The 27,711-nt window shown below is 35.9% G+C and overlaps 1 protein-coding gene across 1 annotated transcript in view; it reads right to left on the bottom strand.

Annotated features, from left to right (window-relative positions):
- APLF (aprataxin and PNKP like factor) overlaps positions 1–27,711 on the bottom strand; it is a 77,987-nt gene that overhangs the window by 44,491 nt on the left and 5,785 nt on the right. The window contains exons 2-5 of the mRNA XM_004742094.3: positions 17,908–17,979; positions 7,956–8,128; positions 3,654–3,801; positions 3,208–3,340 (exon numbers count right to left, since the gene is read on the bottom strand). Of these exons, the coding sequence (XP_004742151.1) occupies positions 3,208–3,340; positions 3,654–3,801; positions 7,956–8,128; positions 17,908–17,979 (526 nt within the window). The remainder of the gene's footprint in view (positions 1–3,207; positions 3,341–3,653; positions 3,802–7,955; positions 8,129–17,907; positions 17,980–27,711) is intronic.

Below are 27,711 nucleotides of genomic sequence, written 5' to 3'. Positions count from 1 at the left end.
ATGTGCTACTTTTCATTACTCCATGTTGGAGGGTTAGTAGATGGGAGAATAAGTGTTCTACAGAGCAGAATGATTTAAAAATTTAAAAGCTCCTTTTGCAATCCAGCACAAGTGTCATAGCCCAGAAATTATGACTTGTCTTGGAGCCTAGGAGGCTAAGGGAACAGAAATGACTGGAAGCCAAGAGAAGAGAAGAGAAGTTCTGAAAGCCTATGCCCAAATATATTCACTTGTGAATCACTAAGGGACATGAGGAAAATTTTAGCCCAAGCCTGAGAAACTCATGATAACATCCAATGGCTAGTATCTGGGAACCCAGAAAATAAACTCGAACTATAGTGGCTGAGAAACAAAAAGGACAGCCTGATCACAGCAAAAATTCAGATAGATTTATGGATTAAATCAAGAATTAAACTAAGAAGAGATCTAGGAGAGCATGCAAGGGCATATTAAAACAAAAAAGCATAAAAACACCACAACACAGAAAAGGTAAATTTAGGTGGCTGCATAGTGACACAGCTCAGCATGTGGGCTTTAAAGTCACACAGAGCTAGGTCTCAATTATGGCTCTGGCTTTTATTACATGATCCTGGATAAGGCATTTAACATCAGTTCATGTTATCTGTTTTGTACCTAGTGACACAAAAGGTTCCAAAGTATCAAGTTAATCAGATAATCTAAATAGGTATCAATGAACAAAGTATAGTACTAAAAAATGCAAAAGACATAGGAAAGTAACCTACTTCTAAATGAGTCCAAAATGCGTCCTAGAAATTGATTTTTTAAAATCTCTAGCATTGGTCTATTGATCTGGATGATTTATTACTTAAACAAACAAATAAAACAACAACAATGATAATAAAGTACAGGGCAGAAAAAGTCAAATTATTTTGATTTTTAATTAGCTGGATTCAAGTGCTAAACTATTCCTATGTGTATTTCTCACTCTTTCTATTTCTAAAGGAATTAAGTAACCTAAGTTTTCTCTTACATGTACCCCCAAAGTCTGCTTATGAGAAAGAAGACATGCTAGAATCCAAACATTTTTCTATCTTATTTTGAAGCTTTAGCATTTTAAGTACATCATGTATTACATAATATTCTTATCCAAATCAATGGCAAATTGTTATCCTTTGCATTTTTAAGGTGAGTACTCAAAAAGGTGCTTCATATTTTATTAGGGTACTTCTCGCTAGTGAAAGTTAATAGTTATTTTTAATTTGAAGCAAAATGTATTTTGGACTATTATAAGCAAGCTAATAGTGGTAGCACAGAAGCAGTTACCGCGCAGAACAACTCTGAAAGAAAAGGACTTGCTTGCAGGGAGGCAGCTGACATTGTTCCAATCTTTAGTCAATTGAAGTTATTCTTTCTATATTTGAGAAACTGGTCTACTGAGAGAAAGTGCTAGCTACCCCTTCTCCACCACCATTCACCACTCCCCATTTCCTTCCTGAAAACTGAGGAATTACTGCACTTAATGAGAAATGTTACTGATAAAAATGTTACATGTGTAATGGTGGGTGGTGAAGGTTTGAAAACCACTATACTGGAATAAAATTCTTACCAGGAAATCTTGGGTTTATATATGAAAATTCTCCAGATCACATCTCTCACAATATATAATATATAACCTACTTTTCCCAAGAGGTCACTCTGATCCTACGAAATTCCAAACTCAAATTAAATAAGGAATGTTTGGTATATAACATATGTGATCCAAATCTTGAGACTGCTTCTATGACCATGATGCTGAATATGAGAAGCAGTGAGAGCAGTAACAGTCAACTCCAGCACGTATTCAGTTCTGCTCAGGGTACAATGGCAGAGTAGTGTGACTGAACTATTCATGCAAAATAAAACCAGTATAAATTTTGGACAAAATATTAAAAAACAACTATTTGAAGGCATTGCAGAGTGATGAAAAGGCAGAACTGGAAAAATTAAGTATAAGCCGGTTTGTGGATCTGTAGCTTCCCCCTCCCCATCCACCCAGGGCATCTCCCAATCCACAGGTGGCAGAAAACAGCCTTATTGGTTTAACCGGCCAGAGCACAGACTCTGAGGCTTGGTAGAGCAGTTAGAAAGTTAGGAAGCCTCAGAGGGCCATGAACCAAAATTTACATTTAAAACTGACCCAAGTCCTTCACTGGCTGCTGAGCCACATGTGGAAGGACAAGCAGCAGATGGAAGCTGCTAGGACTAAGCAGAGGCTGTGGCTGGTGACTGCAGCAGGGGAAAGAGCGGGCAGGGTCCAAATTAGTGCCTATTAGAAGAAGATTGCCTAGTAGGCCAAATTAATCACTATTAAAATAAAAATATTTCTTCAGACGAACATAAAATAAAAAATCTCTATAATATATCATTTATAATATCCAATATCCCATAGGAAGTTACTGAACTTGAGAATAAACAGAAAATGTGACCCATATAAAAGAAAACAGGGGTGCCTCGGTGGTTCAGTGGGCTAAGCCTCTGCCTTCAGTGGGCTAAGCCTCTGCCTTCAGCTCTGCCTTCTGCCTTGACCTCAGGGTCCTGGGATAGAGCCCTGCATTGGGCTCTCTGCTCAGCGGGGAGCCTGCTTCCCAACTGCTCCCCCACCCCCACCTGCTGCTCTGCCTACTTGTGATCTCTCTCTCTCTCTGTCAAATAAATAAGTAAAATCTTTAAAAAAAAAAAAGAAAGAAAACTAGCAGTAAATAGAAACTATACCTAAGATGGCTACAAAGTTGCAAATAAAAGACTACAACAATGCAGTGAACATTATAGTCTTCAATGGGAATGCCCAGCAGCTGGCATAAATCCCCATGATATCTGCCATGACAGTGAGCTATACTGGGACAGAGGTCCTCTTCTTTGACTCCTCCAGCACATAATCATGTGTGCCTGGCAGTTTTTAATTTAATTAAATTAATTTAGAAAGCTGTGCTGAAAACTGTGCTGACCTTTTATCACTGACATGACACCAACAGGTATGTTTGAAAATCTACATTATCAGCACATAAATCTGGCACATAAATCAAAGGTAATTAGCAGGATGGTGTATGATAAATGACATAACGCAATAGCTTATGTTTTAAGTTAGACTTCATGTACACATCTAAAGAAATGTTAGGCTAAGTGATACACTTATAAAACCACTAGTCTATCTCCATTTGTTCAGAAAAACTTCCAAATTCTGCTTAATGTTTTCAAAACAAAACCTACCCCCCTTGCTGATTGTTGCTGAAAGATTTTGGTCACCGAGATTTTCTGTTAACATCCATGCTGGAAGAATTCTTCTCCTCTGCTCAGGATTTGACTGTTGCTTACTATGGTCTCTACATTCACCTAGGAAACACTAAAAAGACATCTATATCTTAATTATTAAAATAATTATGCAACCTTAATGAAATTGTAAAATTATTTACTTTGCAGGAAACTACCATTAAAAAAACCTATCTGCAAGTATGGGCTGAATTGCTCAAACTTCTCAAAGAAAGAAATTCATTATCTCTATTAGTTGACACGGTGGACTACTGTGATATTCTGTACAGCTTAACATAAAAGCAGCAATGCCGGTAATATTGTCATGATATAGTTCACTTCAGTTGTCTTTTCTCTCCTTGAAATAAGGAGTATGTTACAAATGGATGAGATCTTAAATTTCTCACCTCACTATTTGCAGAAGTAGTTTGGGCCTTAGCTATTTCTGTGCTTCTTTCCAGCTGTGGGGCACCAGTTGTCTCATCAGGCGAGTGAACGGAGAAAGATTTTGGTGTTACATTCAGTATATTATCTTCATCAAGCATTTGACTATTTCTATAAAATAAAATAATCATTAAAACACTTCTATTACACCATGTCATTATAAATGTAATACTCCTAAGTATATCTAACTAATGAATTGTGCTCCTTCTCTTGGCCTTAGCAAGACAGATGACGAAAAAAGCAGATGATAGCACAGAATAAAATATATAGACTAAAATTATATGTTCTTCAAAAAATACATTTATCTTTCCAAATGATTAGCCTAGAAACCACTAGGTATTTCTAAGATGGATAGTAACCATCTCTCTTAAGGCTTAAGAGCTCTGTCCTTACTCAGTTATTTGTCTCGATAGCCCATAAAAGTTAAGATGGCCACCCAGCACCCCAAGAGAAATGCAAACTGTGAGAATAACAGATAAGCTCGTATGACTTTTGAAGAAAAAAATAAGATCCTGATGTCATGTGCACATGCAGCTGCTACTGGAGTTCTGGCCAGTATAGCCATTTGTGAAATCTCCCCAAACCTGTAGTCCAGTCGGAAGCTAACTCTTCTGACACAAGAACATCCATGGTCACATATGGAACATACTAGCAGAACCAGCTACCTCCCACTTGGCTGCAAAGTGCAGTAAGATCATCCAAAGTTGACGGATTATTATTTACTAATCATACATAAAGACAAGCCAAAAAATGTACTTTTTTGAACATTTGATAAGTTGGAAATACTATTCAGAAATAAAAAGGAATAATCCACTGATACACAACAACATGGATGAATCTCAAAGAAGCCAAACTCAGAAGGCTACAAATCATATAATTCCATTTGTACCACATTCTGTGCTTTTGGTGTTCTAAGAAACCACTGCCTAATCCAAAGTCACAAAGATTTATACCTGTATTTTTTCCTAATTTCACAGTTTTAGCTCTAATATTTAGGTCTCTGATTCATTTTAAGTTCATTTTTATATGGTGTGAAGTACATTCTTTTGCATTCTTTTGCAAGTGGATACCCAGTTATCCCAACACCAATTGTTGAAAAGACTACTGTTTCTCCCATTTAATTGTCCTGACAATCTTGCCAAAAATCAGTTGGTCATACTGTAGGGTCTTTATTTCTGGACCTTTGATTCTATTTCCCTGATCTATATGTCTTTCTTTATGCTAGTACCATACTGTCTTCATTACTGTAGCTTTGTAATAGGTTTTGAAATTGGGAAGTGTGAATCCTCCAACTCTTTTTTTTTCAACTTTTAGGAACTGTTTATTTTCCATCAACCTTATTTCCATTTTGTTTGCCTTTGTGGAAGAGCACCTCAGTGGTTGTTCCTACCTATTCAGTGGCCTGAGAAGTGGGAGCTGCAGACAATCTTCACTGGCAGGCTGAGCGCTCCAGTCTTCAGCAGGAACTGCTGAACAGACACAGAGGGCACCTGCACACCTCCAGACGAGTCTGCAACTTCACACTGAGTAGAAGTGAACTCAGAAGCTGGAGCATTTGCTTACCCTGAAATCCCTCGTTGGTCATAGCCTTTCCAGCAATAGCCTGCTATTCGTTTTCAGTGTCGTGAGGATCTCTGGAGAAGCAGAGCTCAGGCACGACCTCCCAAGGGTATTCACAAGAAATGGTACCAGGTATGCACAGAACTTCCCATGCCAGCATTCACCACATCAGACCCGCTATTGAGCTCCCTTGTTGCAACAGATGGCAATGTCCACATAGTGCAGAGGAAAGTCTGCCTTACCCAGAGCGGTGGTAGGAATCCTGGCAGGTTAACGTGAGATGCCTGAGAATCCAGTCCTTAGATCTGTGACCACCAGAAGTTGCCTGGATCTGGTTAGTGAAGGTTTCAGGAGTGATGCAGCCAGCAACAGGATTGGCTCCAGTTGCAGCAGCAAACTTCAGCACAGCTCACTGGGCAGTATTCCTGGATGATATGACACTGACATCAACTGGTAACAATGACACGAGCTGCCAGCAGAAGCTTCTCCCAGGTTCTCTTCAGATTTATGATGTATATGCCATCACTTTTCTTTTTCAGATATACTGTTCCATTTGGAAGTCAAGGGTGGTGCCAACGAACTGGGTTCCTGCTGCAAGGAATTTGAGGACATCCTCTTCCTTCATTGCAGGACATCAGGGGCTCCAGACATTGTGCAAGTTTCCCTTTCAGTTAGAACAGGAATCCCTCAATCCAGCAGGAAGTTTGTTCTGATGGCTTTGGGGGGGTGCTAGGTACCCCACAGGGCATTCATGCAGAACGCCATAGGGACCCTCTTCCCCCGGATAGTGCAAAAAACTCTTCTTCTTTTTAAAGACTGTTTTAGCAATTAAGTTATTCTTTGGGAATTATGCTTTGGGATTAATTTGCTCCTGTCTGCCTATCTTCTTAAAGTAGAAACACAGATCACTGGGCTTACAGCTTTCTTCTAATACAGGCATTTAATACAAATTTCCCTCTAAGAACTACTTTAGGTTCATCTCACAAATTTTTATTTTGTTTTCAGATTTATTTTTTTCAAAATGTTTTCTAATTCCCCTTGTGATTCTCTTTGACCTAACAGTTATTTTGAATGGATCAAGAAGATGTGGTATATATACACAATGGAATACTATGCAGCCATCAAAAGAAATGAAATCTTGCCATTTGCAACAACATGGATGGAACTAGAGCGTATCATGCTTAGCGAAATAAGTCAAGCAGAGAAAGACAACTATCATATGATCTCCCTGATATGAGGAAGTGGTGATGCAACATGGAGGCTTAAGTGGGTAGAAGAATAAATGAAACAAGATGGGATTGGGAGGGAGACAAACCATAAGTGACTCTTAATCTCACAAAACAAACTGAGGGTTGCCGGGGGGAGGGGGTTTGGGAGAAGGGGGTGGGATTATGGACATTGGGGAGGGTATGTGATTTGGTGAGTGCTGTGAAGTGTGTAAACCTGGTGATTCACAGACCTGTACCCCTGGGGATAAAAATATATGTTTATAAAAAATTAAAAAAAAAAAATAAATAAATAATAAAAAAAAAGAAGTGTGTTTAATTCCAAATTTTGGGAGATTTTCTATTTTATAGTTATTAATTTTTTTTAAGTAACCTCTATGCCCAACATGGGGCTCGAGCTCATGACCCCAAGATCAAGAACTGCATGCTCTACCAATTGAGCCAGCCAGCCACCCCTATTGTTACTGACTTTTAATTTAATACTATTGTAATCACAGAACACATTCTGTACACTTTTGTCCATCTACTTCTGTTAGTCCAGTTTATGTAGACTATAATTTAAAAACTGACAGCACCTGGGTGGCTCAGTTGTTAAAGCGTCTGCCTTTGGCTCAGGTCATGATTCCAGGTCCTGGGATCGAGCCCTGCATCAGACTCCTTGCTCAGCCGGGAGTCTGCTTCTCCCTCCACCTCTCCCCCTGCTCCTTCTCTCTCTCTCTTTCTCTCTCACACACACACACATACTCTCTCTTGAATAAATAAATGAAATCTTTAAAAAAAAAAAAAAGCCGAAACAGTGGCAAATAATCTGCTAATGACTGCCTCAACAAAACTAGTGTATTAACTTTACATTAGATGTTTATTGTAATACCTCATTTCCTCAGTTTCCCAATTCTATATTTTCTGTTATTTTTACAAGGAGTTATACTAAGCCAGAGGGATTAAATACCTTAATAAAATTTAAAAAGCTAAAAGAAAATGTACTTGGTTTCAAATTACCTATCCTGGTTACTATTAGATGGGAAATACGTTCTGAACACAATGGTAAAAGACACCACATATGCGAGCAATCACTATTGAGGTGTAGGTTTCCAATGTCAAATGTTTGCTAGAGAAACACACACGAACACATATACCATACATACCCCATGTAACTCCTATACTGCAACATAGTTTAATCCTAGAATGGTTTCTACTGAAGCATTTGTGGATGGCTGAGGAATTAGGTTACAATTACCATTTTTTAAAAAATTCTTTTATTTAAGAAAAATTTATTTTAAGATTGTATTGATTTATTTGACAGAGAGCACAAGCAGAGGAAGTGGCAGAGGGAGAGGGAGAAGCAGGCTCCCTACTGAGCAAGAAGTCGGATATTAGGCTCGATCCCAGGACCTGAAACAAAGGCAGACACTTAACCAACCGAGCCACCCCTAGGTTACAATTACTATTACTTGATCTAATTTCATCAGGCAATCTTACCTTAAAGTACATTCCATTTCTGCTTCACAGGGTGTAGAGGAAACAGAGAAAATGTATTTGTCGACTAGCAAAGAAAAACTGTCTCCAGGATTCAACCAGCGCCATAGATTTCTCTTCAAGGGTAAGAGCTGGCTCTTCTCGGAAGACTGATAAAAACATGGATTTGTGTGTATCTAACAACAACAACAAAAAAAATAGGGATAAAATTCTAAATTATGAGAATAATACAACTAACATGAACTGATCCAAAACTTGGGTATCAAAACAATTTCATTGCAAATTTAGATTAAAAGTGTAATAAATCTTATACTTATAAGTACAATAATTATTATCTACACAATAATTATCTACATATAATTATTATCTATCTAGATTATATAGATAATATCTATATTATCTAATTATTATCTATAGATATATCTATATTATCTAGATAATAATATAATTATTATCTATATATAATTATTATCTATTATCTCTCCTATCAAAATGGGAAGGAGCTAAAACATACCTCTCACTTCTGTAGGAATCAAAGAAAAAAGCAAAGTTATCAATTAACTCGTTAGAAGATATTTCTGCTTTAAGAGGGACCATCAGACATTAGAAGGAGAAACACAAAAAATAATTCTCAGTATGGAAACTGAGTCCCCCAACTTTCAAATCCATTTTCAAGGAATTAGTGAATTCAAGGAATTCAAGGAATTCACTAATTCCTTGAAAATGGCTAATTTCTTTCATATTTATTTTCTTCCAGTAAATTCTTACTATGAGTAAAAAAAAATGAGATATTATAGGAAGAGAGACTTTGATCAAATCTCTCAAGCAAATAACATAGCTTGTTTGGATTGTTTTTGCTCTTCACTGAGGAGTTTTCTGACATAGACTAATAAAGAAAACAGAGCATTAAAACAAAAGCTGCCAATAAAAAATAAGCATTGTTGCCTACATGCCCAAATTAAAAATTAAAAAAAGACAATGTTGAAAGCTATAATGAATACAATCTATCCAGTTCTGGCAATTTAATTTCATGAAGATCTGGCCATATATTTTTCCTATGTGTATCTGCAATTGAAAACAGTTCTATTTCCTTTAAATCTGTTAAAAGAAAGGAGTGAAATAAAATTTGGAGATAAAGAGCAGAAACAGAAATTTAAAAAGAGACTTTACCAATTTGTTAGGCAATCATTTTACAGTCAGAGTTATTTTACAAATTACATATAAGACTTCATAAGAATGAACAGGCAACGGAACACCATATTTATGTAACACCATATTGCTAAAAAGAACTGTGAATGTTTGATTTTTAAAAATCAAGCTATAATTTAAACAATGTTTATAAGCCTTTCATTATGCTCTCAACCACTCCTAATTTATCTCCCAGAGTGGCTCTGGCTCATGGTTAGAGTTTTTGAGGCAGGACAAACCACCAGATTCTAAGCCTGTGTACACTGTTGGGCTTGAAAATTGTTCCGTTATTCCTCAGACTTTTAAATGAAGCCTCCCCTTCCTTGAGTGCACCACAATCATCAGGGTCTGGAATGCTGAGTAGCAGGAAGGACAAGAGTTGGGACAGAAATATCCATAGCTTCTGCCTGAGCCTTGAATGTTCTACAAATGAGGCTTGCTTCTAATAGGCTAAGATAAGATCATGTTCTTATTCCTAAGTATTTTAAAGATTCAGATGAATCTCTAAACAACATTAAATTAACAACAGTGCTAAATTTTCTTTTTTTTTTTTTTAAGATTTTATTTATTTATTTGACAGATAGAGATCACAAGTAGGCAGACAGGCAGGCAGAGAGAGAAGAGGAAGCAGGCTCCCTGCTAAGCAGAGAGCCCGATGGCGGGGCTCGATCCCAGAACCCTGAGATCATAACCTGAGCCGAAGGCAGAGGCTTAACCCACTGAGCCACCCAGGTGCCCCAACAGTCCTAAATTTTCAAAGGTCAAGATGTTAAATACAAAGGCATAATATTCTAAGGGTAGGAAAAGTAAAATGCTTTTTAAAAAAGGAAACTAATTACATTCCTTTAATAAGGCATTGCAAACCCAAAGCCAAAGAAACATTCATTTTCAGTATTTTTTACTTAGTTGGATGTACTTAACATTTAAATTTTAAGCAGTAAAATATTTGGTATTTAGCAAATCCAAAGAGAAAGTGAACCAATGTATGTGGTCCATGATCATCTTTTTCTTTTCCAAAAATTGTTCATACAAGGGATTCCAGAACCAAGAGCAAAAATGACATTCCTATAACTAACCTAATACTTGATCCTATAATTTATTATTTTTTAAAATTATGATCCTATAATTTAAACCTAAATATATATTACTCATTGAATAAGTTTTTAAAATCTATGTCAAACTACGAATGCTTCAGGGCACCTGGGTGGCTCAGTTGGTTAAACATAACGACTCTTGATTTTGGCTCAGGTTGTGATCTTAGAGTTATGAAATCAAGCCCCCTGCTGGGCTCCATGTTGGGTACAGAGCCTGCTTAAGATTCTCTCTCCCTCTTTCTCTGCTTCCTGCCCCCTCTCCCTCTATAAAGAAACAAAACCAAAAGCAACTATATGTTCTCTAACTAAAAAGCCACACAGACATGAAAACCAAAATAAAGGATAGTTTTCTAAAAGTTATGAAGAAGACAAAAGCTTAGCAATATTAATAAACAAAGAGGGAAAAGATAAACACACACACACATATTTTGGAATGAAAACAATGACATAAGTACACATAAAACTTGGCAGAATACTACAAATATTTCATGGCAATGTATTTGTAAATATGGCCAAAATTGACAATGATCTTAAAGAATATACACCAAACTTACTTAAAAACAAAAAAGTGTGTGTGTCTTTTTGAATTAGACCTATCTTTTAAAAATATAATCAGTAATTAAAAATCTTTCTGATCTTTCCCCAACCCAGACCTAAATGGATTTAAATTTTTTCTGAATATTCAAGTCTCCCTAAGACCAGAAAAAGATGGAAAGCTCTCCAATTCCTTCAGTATGGCTAAGTTAACTTTGATTCTAAAAGCAGATAAGGACAGGCAAAATACTGGCAAACCTAAATTCACAGTGAATAAAGAGATATGATCCACCTATATGAGAAGCATATTTTTGGGAAGTGCCTTTTAACATATCCATAGGATTATAAGTGCAAACTTAAATATATTATGTTACAATTTTAGAAGTGGTGCAAAGGATGCATTATCCCTAAAGAAATGGAACTAAAATACAAATTAATTTTCCATAGCTTTCTCTTATAATTATCATAAATATTAAATGATTGATGTGCACCACCCCAAAAAGTTCCTCTTATTTTCAATGTTTTCTTTTATTTAATTTGGAAGGCATTTTTTCTTTCTTTCTTTCTTTCTTCTTCTTCTTTTTAACAAAATGAGCTGTGGAAGAGCTATTGCAATATTTTATAGCCATTTTCCAAGTATACTCATAATTTCTGAGGAAGAAAAACAATCACAACTCGGGAATTTTACTACGCCAAGAAAAAACACAGTCACCCAAAGATGTATATTTTGAATAGATTAACACCAAGTGGCAAAAACATATCTAATCCTTTGCAACTTACATGTAGTTATAGAACTACTCCCTCAATCACCCAAGAAACAAAAAGAGTTTCTTAAAATGAAATAAAAGCATTGACAGCTATGAATTTACCCAGAGGACATAACTAACCACTGGTGATGCAGTGATTTACAGACAGCACAGTCGCTTTGCCTTTATAATACATTTTCTCCCGCTGATACCAGACAGTAGATTAAATTTAAATGGCACACAAAAAAGCTAACATCATCTCCTCATGAGCTAACATTATCTCCTCATGCACTATTTCCAAGAACTGCTGAAAGCTAGAGCTTTTTTTAAAGGAAATGTTAGAGGAAAAAAAGACAAATTCATCCAATTTAAAAGTACAAATTAGTAAATGCCCTAATCGCATTCATCAATCATTGTCAAAGTTACATTTCTATTTGATTGGAATTCTAATTTGAAGGAAAGCAGAAAAATATTTAATTACTTAAACATAATTTGCAGGAGTACACAACCTACAGAAAGGATTGTAACAAAACATTTGCTCTAACTCATTTAAAGAAGTTTACAAAAACTTTTTAAAGTAAAACTTGTCTCAAAATTTTATCACAGTTGTATACGTAGACTGCTTTAAAAGACCAATTTATTTGTGACTGATTAGAGAACAGAGAATAAATGATATTTAGCACACATTAAGGTAAAATTAATGAATTATTAGTCACTCGTCTACCTCATTATTTTCAAGACCTTAACATTTCCATTCACAATTAAGGTCAGTTTAGAGTTTTTCTAAATTTCTCTAAATCGCACCTTGAAGGTATAGGTACAATAAGCAGCTGTATAAATCAGTATAAATAAATAAATAAATATAATTTCAAAGAGAGAGGCATTTTGTTGAAATTACATTAACATGAAAAAGAAATCAAGCATTACATAAAGCAAAGGACCTATGCATACATCACCAAGTCCAAGAAGCAGTTTTCCTTCAACTGGTAAGGTATAAACAATTTGTGGGATAAAATTCAAAACCCAATTAAATATTGTTCTAAATGCAAAATCAAATTCTAGTACTAGAATTGTACATATCTTTAAAAAAATACACTTTTTCATGCCTTCCAATGTTTGGTAGTTTGGCATTACAGAAGGAACTGCAACCACACCATACTATTCTCTACACCTTCTTCATGTCATAAGGATTCCATAATAATTTTTTTAAAACATAATACATGTTAGATACTATGTGTGGACCCACCACACAGTTTCAGAAAATGTGTATTAACTTTTGATGTCCCTTTCGAGTCTTTCCATATCCCAGTCTCTTCTCAGTTCCTCAGAGATAATTATTATACCAATTGTTGTATTTGTCACTTCCTTAGGCCATTTTCTTCATGGTTTTATCACCTAAGCTTATGACAGTGAATGTAATGTTTTATTTTGTAGAATTTTTAATCTTATATAAATGAAGCTATACTGTATATATTCTTCCAAGGTTGCCTTTATCATTATCATGTTCCAACTCTAATCCATATTTATGTTTTCACTATAATTTATCTTCATTGTTGTAGGATATTTCATTAAATGAATATATCACAATATATTTATCAATTCCATTGTCGATGGAAATTAATGTTGTGTCTAGTTTTTGCTATGATATAAGCAATTTTGCCCTTCAGGTTCTTGTACACATCTATTAGTACATATGTGTGTGTGAGGTCTGACTTGTAGGGAATGCATTCCTTCATCTTTAGGAAATAAGTCAAGCTACTCTCTAAAGTGGCTGCAACATTTAAGCTCCCACCCAAACTTTATAACTATTCTACTTCTTCTACATTCTCATTAACACTTCAAATTGTTAGACTTCTCATTTTTGCAATCTGTTGGGTTTTAGTATCTCACTGCAGTTTCAGTTACATTTCTCTATTTAATAAGAGGGCGGAGTACCTTTTCCATGTTTACAGTCAGATTTCCAATTCTATAATGTGCCATTCAAGTCTTCAGCCCATTTTTCTATGGGATTGTTTATCTTTCTCTCACTGATTGAAGGCATTTGCTATATATTTTGGATATAATTCCTTCGTCAATTATATGTGTTTTAAATAACTTCTTCCTGTTACACTTATCATTTTCATTATAATCCTTGATAAGCAAAGGTTCTTAATTTTAATGTAACTGGATTTTTAAAAAGATTTTATTTATTTATTTGACAGAGAGAGAGCGCGCACAAGCAGGGGGAGCAGAAAGCAGAAGGAAGGAGAAACAGACTCTCCACTGAGCAGGGAGCCCAATGCAGGGCTCAATCCCAGGATCCCAGGATCTCAACCTGAGCTAAAGGCAGATGCTTAACCGACTGAGCCAGCCAGGTGCCCCTGTAATTGGATTTTTTTTTTCAGTCTTTCTTTTAAAACTATTCCCGCCTTTATTTTTTTTTAAATATTTTATTTATTTATGTGACAGAGAGAGATCCCAAGTAGGCAGAGAGGCAGGCAGAGAGAGGGGGAAAGCGGGCTCTCTGCTCAGCAGAGAGCCCGATGCGGGGCTCAATACCAGGACATTAGGATCATGACCTGAGCCAAAGACAGAGGCTTAACCCACTGAGCCCAGGTGCCCCCACTTCCCTCCTTTAAGGCCACCAAGATTTTTTCCCATATATTCCGAGAGAGTTTTATAGTTTTGATTTTCACATTTAAACCACCTAAAACTGATTTGTATATATGGTTTGAGGTAGGGATCTAATTTTTTTTCCCTCAGACAAATAACATACTCTCCCAGTACCATTTCTTGATGAAAAGTCATCTTGTCCAATGATAAGCAATGCCAGCTCTGGGCCAAATCAAATTCCCACATACATAAGACTGAACCCAAGATTGCTTTCAGTTGTAAAATTCTGTTCAACTGAAGGCACAAAAATTTCTTGTGGGGGGGCCTGAGTGGTTCAGTGGGTTGAGCCTCTGCCTTCAGCTCAGGTCATGATCTCAGGTTCCTGTGATGGAACCCCATGTCAGGCTCTCTGCTCAGCAGGGAGCCTGCTTCCCCCTCTCTCTCTCTCTGCCTGCCTCTCTGCCTATCTGTGATCTCTGTCTGTCAAATAAATAAATAAACTCTTTAAAAAAAAATTTCTTGTGAAGAAAAATCAAGTTACTTTTAACTTCAAGAAATTTTTTTTTATAGAAGAGAATACCAAATGGCAAAAGAATCCGGAGTTGGGAAATATAATGGGGAAAAAAACAACAACAAACAAACCTTAGATAGATTTCAAAGAACCTCAGTTCTAAATCCCATTTGACAACTTGCTGACTATATAATATTATGCATTCTTCAGAAGGCCTTAATATTCTATGCTGTCAAAAATAATGCTACCAAGAAAAGGGTAAAAAATATTTATCTTTCTCCCAAGTATATAAGATTACATTTACTAGAAAGTTCACAAGTTATATTAAATAACATTTAAAAGAAAAGTATAAACAAAGGTATAAATAAATAATTATAACAAATTTTAGTTTCATATCTATAATGTCATGAGGAGTTTTGGCTATACCTTCTAATTTTGTATCTACCACCCTGTGATACTCAAAAGATACTTGTTGACTTCCTATAGTTGTTTTGCATTAGTACAGTCTAATTCAAGATCAAGTAAATAAAGAAGAAAGGTGTTCTCTAAAAGATACCTTCTTTTAATTAAAAATTGTTAAACTCTCATGTAGAAATTTGACCCATTTCACAAAAAATAAAGTTTAACTCAAAGAAAGAATTTTCTATTAACAAAGTTTTAAGTATACTTATATTATTACTACTTTTTTGAATAGTCATAGAAGATCAAAATAAATCTGAATACTTTTCATCCAAGTATAGACACAACTCCAGTTAAGTATCTTTATTAAGCCAATCTGGAAAAAATTCTAGTTTTTAATATAAATGTCCTGATTAACACTGAGAAAAAAATATATGTAAGTTTTTCAGTATTAATACTTTAGTAAAAATGATGGTTTCCCAAATGGCATACCTTGTATACATAAAAAATTTAATGCTGTGGAACTTTTGTTTTAAGAAGGGTTTCTTCTGGGGCGCCTGGGTGGCTCAGTGGTTAAAGCCTCTGCCTTCGGCTCAGGTCATGATCTCAGGGTCCTGGGATCAAGTCCCGCATCAGGCTCTCTGCTCAGCAGGGAGCCTGCCTCCTCCTCTCTCTCTCTCTGCCTGCCTCTCTGCCTACTTGTGATCTGTCTGTCAAATAAATAAAAATCTTTAAAAAAAAAAAAAAAAGAAGGGTTTCTTCTTAGCACTGAGTAAATAAAAATGTAAAAAGAAATCTAATAGTTATTCAATTCTTCACAATTCAGCTGATTAATCTGCTTACAAATAAATGTGCTGAGTTCTCACAATGGATCATGTCATTGTCAACAATTCTTCTGCTACGACAAATCTTGCAGATATTATTTGAAACAAAAGCAAAGCTTTGAAAATATCAGGAATTACAGGTATAAACCAAGGATCTGTCTTATAAGTTGACTAAAGAATAGTCTTGGCTTATTGATTAATTTCTGTGATATATGTATACGTAGTAGGATTTGAATACTAATAATGCAAATCTAGAAAAGTCTACAAACCTACTTGCAGGAGCTGATATTCCCTGCTTTGGTATCAAAAATAACTAGAAATCTAATCATCAAGGACTATTTAGATGTTACATTTTCCAAAAAGTACATACTCACCAGAAGGTCTCCATTTCGTTAATGTGAATGATAAAGAGTAGTAAATCTAAATAATGTAGTAAGTATTCAGTTGTAGGTATTCTTTGAGGAGCCAAGTGTATTTTTGCTGTAATTACTATTTTGAAAAAAGTAAATATCAAGTAATGATATGCTTTATCAGAAAAGTCAGGATGGGAATTTAGAGATTCCTATATACTCTACCTCAATATGCTTCAATAACAATAAAAATAAACTTGTTTATTTTAGGTCATAGTTGTTCATGGAAATAGTGTTAGAAATTATGTGCTAGAACTAACATAATTTTGTAAAAATTCATGCTATCTCCACTTTTAAAAGTGCAACATATAGTTCTCACTGCAGCATTTCTTCATGCATTCACAAATATGAATTAAGTACCTATGATGTGCTCAGCATACGCTAGATACTAAAGATACAAAGATGGGTCAGTGTTCCTATATTCAACAAGTTTATGATCTAGAAAGTCATCTAAGAAGAGGATAGTGGGAGAGGATTCAGAGATGAACAGCTAATGGTAAATAAAGGGGCTCCCACAGGAGAGATGACTGTAGCTATCAGCACTTTTCAAGATAAGACAATGCAGAATGATATACAAACCTTTTTTCAAGTATCTATTTAATCGAGATGGGGTAAATTCAGCTTTATTCAAAACTTTTCCAATGCCAGAATTAAAAGGATACTTCTCATGTTTGGAAACAGCTCAACATAGGATAATAAAAGTACTTTTACATGTAAAAGAAAGAACTAATGATAAATAAAGGCAGCTGTACATATATAAGATGAAAATACAAATAAGTTTAAAAATATTACAAATTAATGAATTTCATTCCATAATAATTTTACCACCACAGTATCTACTCCAAAACAGATGGACCCTCATACACATATTCTATTCTCCTATACAACACACTGTGCAAATGGAAAGGAATAATCACATAGTATATCCTCAGAAATGGATATCCCTACAATATATCAGTGCTTAAACTATAAAGCAAGCAATTAAAATGTAAGTCCTCAATAAGAACTTTCAAATTAAAATTATTTATGCAACCCTAAAATTTAATAAGGTCTAAATTTTAGAATTATTCAATTCTACACACAGAGGTACAGAAATCTATTAAGGTACAATCCTGTAACATTTAAGTGACTTCAGTCACTACTTCACCTCTTTCAAACAAACCATTATATAGTTATAGGCTTTCTTATAGAATCTTAGTTGTAATACCCAGTCATAATGTATACATGAACTGGTAGTTAGCTTTCACTGAAATTCTTTTTTTTCTTTTAACGATTTTATTTATTTATTCAACAGAGAGAGAGATCACAAGTAGGCAGAAAGGCAGGTAGAGAGAGAGGGGGAAGCAGGCTCCCTGAGCAGAGAGCCGATCCCAGGACCCTAAGATCATGACCTGAGCTGAAGGCAGAGGCTTAACCCACTGAGCCGCCCAGGTGCCCCTTTCACTAAAATTCTAACTAGATAAATGTAGCACTGCCTTACAGGAAAATAAATAAATAGTTTAGATATTTATCTCCCAATTATCCTCTAGAAATAAGGATATATTCATTCTGACATCACTCCCTATTTCCATAACCTTAGAAATAAGCCACTTTAATCAGGAACTGAAAAAAGGTGAGAGGCAAAAAGTTAAAAACAATTCATGAATAACATATATACCGGTTTGATTCGAAGCTGACCACCAACCACCTCAAGAATGGCATGTCTTCTGGACACTCTCTTGTCTGTTACCTATGGGGGAAAAAAATTAACATTTCAAATACGACTACCTCCATAAAAAACAACAGTAACAACGACAACAACAACAAAACCAAGAGCAAAGTTTCTAAAATTAGTAGGTTAGATATGAAATAGTCACTTAGCAACTGTGTATTAAAATGATTGTCTTCACTGAACAGATGATGAAACAACTCTGGGATTAAAGGAATTGCCCAAGGTCTTAAGAAGAATAAATGGCAGAGCAGAGACTCAGACTTGGAATCTAACACATTCCAAAGCCTTTTATCATAGTTTCCATTCGAGATAAGTATTCTGTGAGGATTCTTATCAATAGAATTCATAAAATGAGAAAAAAAAATCTATATATGGTGTATTTATTAGAAAACCTTTTAAATACAAGAAATACATAGTATGTTATGATGACAAAAGGATTTAAAGAGCAGCAGTCTGGTAAATATAAAAGGGTGACTGCAACTTTTAGGGTCAGGCAGACCAGCAACAGAGCCCTAGGGCCATCAGTTAAGTAGTTAAGAGAACAGGAGGGTGGGAGGGAAAGTGATGAAAATCAAATATTTACAGTGAAGAAGAGATTATCATTTATATATCCGTGTGTGTGTGTGTTTATAATACAATATATACACATATACTAATATTATATAATAACATATATTGAATGTATTTGCTTCCTGTTTTGAACCAAGAGTGTTCGACTTATGCTCACAAGCATTTCTGCATACCAAAGATTAGAAATCACTTGTACTTTAAATGCTGAAATTGCCAATTGAGCCTTCCCTGCAAGGCTATAAACATAATAGTTAAGATTTCCTTTACTATTTCTGGCAGATACATAATAATAACATTTTATGCACAAACTTTCCTTAATGTCATAATTATCTGGCCCACCTCTTGATCACTTCAACTCTGATATTATCCATTTCAAGACCAAAATTATCGGTAAAAACAGACTACAGCAATGCCTAATTCAATTAAACCCATCAGTTCTGCAAAAACCTGAAAAAATGTGAAAGTGCCAGGAATCAGTACTCATTCATTTTTTTTAAACAGAGAGCAGTTCTGATGTAAGACAATGACTGTATAAAAATAGACCTCACAGTAGAATGAATTCCATAAAGGTATATTTGCAATAGCTACAGTTAATTTTTAGAACATTCTCTAAAATAAAGTATCTTAAAAGTAGCCCACTTAAAATATACACATTGTTGGCTAGTTCAGAAAAGTAAATATATAAATATATATATAAATATATAAATAAATACTTTTTTTTTTTTTTTAAAGTAGGCCCTGCACCCAAGGCGAAGCCCAAAACAGGGTTTGAACCTACAAACCTGGGATCAAGACTAAGCTGAAATCAAGAGTCAGATGCTTAATGGGCTGAGCCACACCACCACTCCTCAGAAAAGTAAATATAAACTAATAATCTATTCTATCAGAAAGGAGAGAAGGAAACTGGAGGTTCCTATATTCTCCCCCATCATGTGCCTTTGCAGCCAAAAACAACAGCAGTTGCCTGATAACCCACTTTACCATGTGCACAGATTCTATCATTTACACAGAACATTCACTTAAATGCTGAGATTCACTATAATATTGCCATAGGTTTATTCACATTTTACAAATTTGGAAATTGAAAGTCTAGAGAACTGAAACTTAAGTAACTTGTGTAGGCCACTCCTCAAGCAGGTAGCACTCCAAATCTATACTCGTTAATAAAATAAGTATGTGGGGAGAAGTCATGTATGATTCTATACCTGAATATAATCATTTAGAAACAGTTTCAAGAAAAGAAAATTACTCTGTGTCAGGGAGTAAGAAGCTTCTAATTCTAACTTGGGTAGTAAGACTCAATAATACAAATTGATTTTCTAACCAATTGAGCAGCAGACTGTCAAATATAAAACCATGGTATGCAATGATGGTTCCTTTAATAGTACAGCTTCAGTTTCTTTCTCTTCCGAACTATATTTTTGCAGGAAGCAATACTGGACTTTTCCTATCTCAGTCTTTCTTTGAAGGAGGCTTTCCTGACACTGGCATGAAAAAATTATATGAAGGCATAATATGCCCTCTAGTGGACATTTCATTCCACAACAATGTCATTTCACGGCAAGCTGTGCATTTCTATAGTACATTTAAAAAATGTTCTTTAAAGAGTCTTTAAAGTTAATATTGTTTGGGCATTCACCTATAACAGTCCCTTTTAAACTGTATGGCTAAATCATGAATAAGTTAAAAAATAATAATTTATGTTCCCTCTATGGTAAACTTACAGTTTTAACGAATTATCATTAGAGCTTATGTTGATTTCAGGATGGTTGTGGGGTGGTAGAAGGTAGAGGGTATGTGAAGGCTAGGTCATAAATAGATTATCCTAAAGATCTGATGACCTGCTTCATTTTCTTTAAAGGTTTATTTATTTTTTTAAAGATTTTATTTATTTGACAAGACCACAAGTAGGCAGAGAGGCTGGTGGGGTGGAGAGGGGGAAGCAGGGCAGGATCCCTGTCTAGCAGAGAGCCTAATGCAGGGCTCAATCTCAGCAAAGATCACTGCTCCTTAAGCAGAGTAAATATCCATATATTCTTAACTACTATATTAACTGTAATAGTAATTGTTTATCAAGACCAAGGTGCTGTCCTATCATTCATCAGGTATCATTTTTTAATATCCACAAAACCTGCAGAAAAGACACTATTATCTTTATTTTATAAGTGAGAAATGAAAGTACAAAGAGGTTAAGCAACTACTCAAAGTTACACAGCCAATAAGCATGACCAGACTTTAACAGAAGGAATCTGATTCTAGAGACAATCTTCCTTTTAACACTTTATTGCCTCCCTCATTACATAAAATATATTTTTTAGAGTATTTACCACCAGCTTAACTGTCTAAACTAGACAGTAGTAGTAGTAAACTAAACTACTAAAGAACTGGAAATAAGGCAGAATGACTATTTATTAAGCAAATAGACATTCTGAGAAAATCAAGCCCTAAATAAAACTCCAGAAGGTCTTCAGGTTTCATTTGGTCCTATTTATTCTAATGTCATAGCCAAGTCTAACAAGATATGTTACTGGAATTCCCAAGAGTCTATGGCCATACCACCCTGAATGCACCCAATCTCATCTGAATTTCTAATTCTCTACTCCCAGTAGACAATGAAGTGGATAGGGCTTAGTAGATGGTGCATTGGCTGACAATGGGGAAAAATGACTGATGTTGGTCTGCAAGTGGAACAACCAAGCTATAGAAAACCGAAGAAACCCAAAGACTCAAAAAGATTGCTCTGGCTAGAAGCTAATGAGTCTAGGGACAAGAGGCATTACATACTTCATACGTTACTAAATATTTAACCAAGTTTACTTGTTGATTATCGTGTTTAAATGAAAACTTCACTTGAAAATGAGACACTTCACATTTTAGTAAGCCACAAAAATAGTTAAAATAGAGGAATTCCAATTTCTTATCAAATAACTGTAGCCACCTAAATACTAATTGCACCACATAAAAAATCAGAGATCAACAAATACAACAAATAAAGTCACCTATATTCACATCTAAAGCGCAACTAGGAAACAGAGATTACCACAAGCTTTACATGTAAGAGGGGAAAGAAACACAAAATGCAACCAAATTTTACTATGCTGGAACAGAAAGTCAAGTGAACTGGGAGAAAAAAAGAGAGGGAGTGAGAAACTAGGTGTAGTGGGGCACAGATAAGATAACTCCTCCAAATAGTGACACCTTGATTGGGAAATAATGAAAATATATCTCACATCCAGCAGCTTAACGGTCCAGCAAAACTAGGAACAATCTGGGCACCAATACGAATAATGATAATAATGGAATACAACACACTTTGAATACAAAATAATCCATGAGTTCATACTGAACTCAAGATTAAGGATGGGCGCCTGGGTGGCTCAATGGGTTAAAGCCTCTGCCTTCGGCTCGGATCATGGTCCCAGGGTCCTGGGATCGAGCCCCGCATCGCATCGGGTTCTCTGCTCGGCAGGGAGCCTGCTTCCTCCTCTCTCTGCCTGCCTCTCTGCCTACTTGTAATCTCTCTCTCTCTCTGTCAAATAAATAAATAAAATCTTTAAAAAAAAAAGAAAAAGAAAAGAAAAAAAGGAGCTGGGGCCAGGGCTGGGAGGAAAAGCTCTTATTCATAAAAGAATGCCAACTGATGAAGAAGAAATGATGGAATCAGAAGATCACTATTTTGTAACTACAAATATAATAATTGACTCAGTAAAGGATCGATGGATGTTAACTTTCAGGTGAGTGCTTGATGGGAAAAAGAATATTCTGAAGTCTCAAAACGTCACTGCAGAAATTACTCACAACAAGAACTGTGTCTTCACTGAAGAAGTCTGACAGACTCCACCTTCCCAAAGTGACCACACAACAGCGTCAACAATTTCAGGGCACCTGGGTGGCTCAGCCAAGTTAGTCCTCTGACTCTTGATTTCGGCTAAGGTCATGATCTCAGTTGTGAGAAATGAGCCCCACATAGGGCTCAGCATGTGGCTCCTCCCTGCGTGTGGAGCTGCTTAAGATTATTTTCTCTCTTCCCCAATGCCCCTCCCCCTGTTCACACAAGCATGTGCCCTCTCTCTAAAAATAAATAATCTAGAAAATGTAGTATGTGATTGCTAAAGAACATAAATGAAGTATAATTTTATGTACAGTAACTTCAGTAAAATTAATAAGCCTCCTATTTAGTTGTAATTTAGTTGTAAACCTCTTTGTTTTAGACTAGGCACCATAAACTGGTAGTCAGGCTTTTCATTCAGGTTTTTCTTTCTTTTTTTCAAGTTTTGCTTTGAAAAGTATATGTACCTTCCATCTCACCACAGTCCCCAGCACTCCCTACAATCTTCTCCTGAGCACACTTCACTACAGTATACCTGGCCTCTGCAGGCATTTGAATTTGCAACTTATGATTTAAACTACACCTATACTGTTAGATGCCTTTTTCTTCACATGTGACATTGTGTACCAGTTGCTACTAGTTGCTTCATCAATAGCTATTCATTTCTTCTTCAGTACTAATATTTATTCCAATTTTATTTAGGATAACAATGTACCCATTTAAAAATATCCAAATGCCCAGAATTCCCTGTAGCTATGGATGGCCAAATGACAGGTTCTAACAAAGGATGTTAAGAGTTGTGTATTAACCAGATTTTCTAGTTTCCGCATCTAATGTTTTGATATTGGCATCTTGGACTAAGGAAAGACTATCTCTCCCAGGGTTATGGGCTTCTTAAAGACAGTAAATGACTCACCTGCAAGGATACCTTTCATAAGCAAACTAACCAATCTGAAGCCTGTACTCCCAATTATGGCTCTACCTGGCTCTTATGCTGCCCCAATCACCCCAGGACTAGGCATCAGACAACTAGGGACAGGCCCTACAGCTCAGAGCCCCATAAAACTATTCAAACTAGACCATCCTATACCTTCTAGCCTTGCCCTGCCCATCCATTGCTGAGAAAACCGTAAGAAAGTTTTTCCTGCAGTTCCCTTGCTCTGCCTCTACCTTCAACCAACCTCATGTGGCCCCACATGACACTGTGTGTCTTTCTGTCTCTTGGGAACTGTGAATAATAAATTATCTTTTCAATGCCAATCATCTTCTAATCTGTTGGCCTCACCGTTCCTAAACAAAACAACAAAATTTATGTTATTTTAAAACAGTGGAGCTTCTGGAAAAATTACAGTCTTCATGATAACAAGGAAAGGCTCACCTGGCATGGACTTTTTTTGCCCGCTGACTTTCCCTTTTCTTACTGTGTAAATGGGACACTTTAAGGTACAGCCTGCAGGCATGAAAGCCACCTGCAAAGGATGAAAAAGGAAGAAAGCAGAAGAGCCCATTCCTTGAGTATCTGCACTGGCCCTGGACTGACTGCCCCAGAGATTCTCTGACAAAAGAAAACTGTTTGATTAAACTGCTGTTTGTCACATTTCTGTTACTTGTTGCCAAAAGCAATTATGATTAATATCCTTTACTCTGACAATAGTTATATTGATACTAGACATCTAATAATAAATTTATGTTCAGCTAGTCAGAGAAGGAATATTGGAAAACAGAGAAGCTAACCAAATTGAACATTCAAGCTCCCCCCAATTTTTTTAATAGTAAAAAAATTGCATAGCATACAGCAGGAGCTAAAGAATACACAGGCTAGCAGGTAATGCTAAAATCACCCCATCCTTTGTTTTTGTTTTTTAAAATATTTTATTTATTTGACAGAGAAAGAGAGGGAGCATGAACATAAGCAGGGAGAGTGAGAGCTGCAGGCAGAGGCAGCAGCAGGCTCCCCACTGAGCAGGGAGCCTGCTCTGGGCTCAGTCCTAGGACCCTAGGATCATGACCTGAGCTGAAGGCGGCCACTTAACCCACTGAGCCATCCAAGCACCCACCCCTAGCCTTTGTTAACAACAGATAAAATGACAGCAATTCTTCTTCAGATACTACAGAACAAACCAACCCTTTTTTTTTTTTTAAGATTTTATTTATTTATTTGACAGAGAGAGATTACAAGTAGGCAGAGAGGCAGGCAGAGAGAGAGAGGAGGAAGCAGGCTCCCCGCTGAGCAGAGAGCCTGATGCGGGACTCGATCCCAGGACCCTGAGATCATGACCTGAGCTGAAGGCAGCGGCTTAACCCACTGAGCCACTCAGGCGCCCCCAAACCAACCCTTTTTATTTGAATTCTTCATATTGTTTCTTGAATGGGAACAGGACTATTTTTGTATCACTGTTGTATCAATAAAATGTAGATCTCTTATCTCTGATTTTCTGGTTCTAAACTGAATGTTTCATGCATTATGATAAGGACAGGTCCTTTCTCTTTGTCTTCATGCCTCGCTTTTAAGACATGAAGTTTGTGCTAAAATACAAGACATGAACATAAAAGAACTGTGATTTGTTTGCCAAATATTTATTTTTGGCATTTACTGAAGTCAAACAAAATGCAGATATCCTTATGCTACTAGCAGAAATGCCTGGATGTTTTGAATCAAGGTCTCTGACCTATTTGTTTATTATTTCCAACATTCAAAAAATAAAAAACAAACCTGAATAAAGTAAAAGTGGAAAGCTACTGGAGCCTGAAACAATACAATGGTACCTTTCATTTCACTTTTGCCTCTATATATTTACTGAAAAGCCAACAGCAGTTAATTTTTCTTAAAATGCTTCCCTAAAGAAATTTCTGAATATCACAGACAGGTGTAATATATCTCATAAATACAATGTCCCCAGGTAAACTGGCTCCTATAAACATAAATGAACAGAAAAGAGGGAAGATTCATTTTTTCCAGTATGAATTACATAACACACCAAAGGCTAAATTTTTCTTGTATAATACTTTATAACTTATAGTGCTATCACACAAAATTATCTGGTTTGCTCCATCAACAACAGACAATAAATAAATAAATAAATACATAAATACAACAGAGAAATTAAAAAGTGACAAATTCAAACTTTTGTTAGAGAAAACTAAACAGCCCTCTGGTGTGGGATTTGAGTCTGTATTATGAGAAAATGCATAAACCTAAAGAAGTACAGCATCTATTTCAGACATAATTTACATAAAATATTTTCCTCAAAGTTGTGTATGTGGCAAGTAAAGAAAATCTAAAATTAAGACTTGAATTAAGTGGAGACTCGTTACTGTAGTCTACAGCCATACCACCCTGAACACACCCAGTCTCATCTGATCTCAGAGGCTAAGCAGCGTGGGGTCTGGTTAGTAACTTGGATGGGAGGCTGGTTACTGTGAACCAGCTGACAAACCATGTAATTTTCTTATCAAGAGTGTTTTAAAGTTATCAGATGAAGGACACACTCCAGAGCTCAATCAAACTGAGACTCTGTCATAACATTGGATAAGTCCATCTTATTCCTCAACAGGGCAAAAGTTAGTTGATACAAAGTGTTTAATATTATTACACTTCGAATGTACCAAAGGTCATTTTTTTTTATATTAACAAAGGGCAATTTTGAGGAAACAAACTTGATTTTTGCCAGAGGCTTTCTAGACAGATTCCAGTAAGCTCACTTTAAGAGGTTATAATTAATAACTGGATGTGAAATGGGTCTTTGAAACTTGTGAAATACTTTCCCACAAGACTAATGGTATAATAGTAGTTAAGTTATCAGGCTATCTCACAAGCATCTATTTAATCCACAATACTGGTGAAATATGGATCACTTAGATTTTAAAAAGTAAAATCCAATACCTTCTGAGCTCCTAAGTCAAGGTTGCTGAATGGTCAGCCAATATGATGGACCTGTGCTGACCCGATATCACTGAAATCTGAACTCACCCAACCTGTCTGGCTTGCAATGCTACTTGCAAAGTGAATGCTACACAAATGTGAGAATCGTCCTTATCAAGAATATCAAAGTGAATGCTACACAAATGTGAGAATTGTCCTTATCAAGAATCGTCCTTATCAAGAATAACATAATGAGTAAAAACAGAAACAAAACTCAGACAAAACCGGGTTTAAATTCCCTCTTGAGACTTTGGTAAAGTTTCTGCAAAGTTATTTAATTCAGTTCGGCAGATATTTCTTAAGGAATTACTCTGTGCGAAGCATTCTTCATGTGTCTACAAGAGGTTTCCAACTCTGATTTTGCAACAAAATCATCTTCAGAGTTCTTAAAAATACAGATACCCAAATGCTACCAAAAGAATCAAATTACCAGAGGAAAGAGCTCAAACAGAGGTATGGAGGCATGTGAGAAGATGGTATATTCAGGTTGAGTAATATCCAGGAGACAGTTTAGAGAGACTGATTTAGAAATAAATATATATGTATGTGTGTGTATATATATATGTACGTAAGTATATACATATATATATACACACAAGAAAAGTAATTCACTATACACCTATCAGAATGGCCAAAACCCAAATCACTGACAACACAAAATGCTAGTGAGATTGTGGAACAGGAAATCATCCATTGATGATGGGAATGCACAACGGTATATAGCCACCTTCAAAGACAGTTGCAGCTTCTTACAAAACTAAGCACACACTTACCATATGATCCAGCATCTGAGCTCCTTGGTGTTTTTACCCAAATGAACTGAAAACTTATGTCTACACAAAAACTTGCACATGGATGTCTGTAACAGCTTTCATTCATAATTGCCAGAACTGGGAATAACCAAGATATCCCTCAGCAGGTAAAGGAATAAACTAAAGAACATCCAGATAATGGACTATTACTCATCACTAAAGAGCCATGAAGAACCTTATACACACATTACTATTTGAAAGAAACCAATCTAGGGGCACCTGGGTGGCTCAGTCAGTTAAGGTCTGCCTTTGGCTCAGGTCATGATCTCAGGGTCCTAGAATGGAGCTCCTGCTCCACAGGGAATCTACTTATCCCTCTCTCTCTCCCCGCCCTGCCCCCACTCTTGCTCTGTCACTTTCTCTCAAATAAATAAAATATTTTTTTAAAAAAATGAAAGAAACCAATCTTTAAAAGTCTATATATACATACTGTATAATTCCAACTATATAATATTCTGGAAAAGGTAAATCTATGGAGACAGTAAAAAGTTCAGTAGTTGCCAGAGGTTGGGAGAGAAAGGACAGAACACAGAGCACTTTTAGAGCAGTGAAACTATTCTGTGTGATACTATAATAGTCATATGAGTCATTACACATTTGATAAAACCCAAAGAATG

The sequence above is a fragment of the Mustela putorius genome, unplaced genomic scaffold (assembly GCF_011764305.1).
Source record: "Mustela putorius furo isolate JIRA1106 unplaced genomic scaffold, ASM1176430v1.1 tig00000224_pilon_pilon_pilon, whole genome shotgun sequence".
Lineage (NCBI taxonomy): Eukaryota > Metazoa > Chordata > Mammalia > Carnivora > Mustelidae > Mustela > Mustela putorius.
The sequence above is the reverse complement of the archived record's forward strand: the minus strand, read 5'-3'. Positions and strand labels throughout refer to the sequence as shown.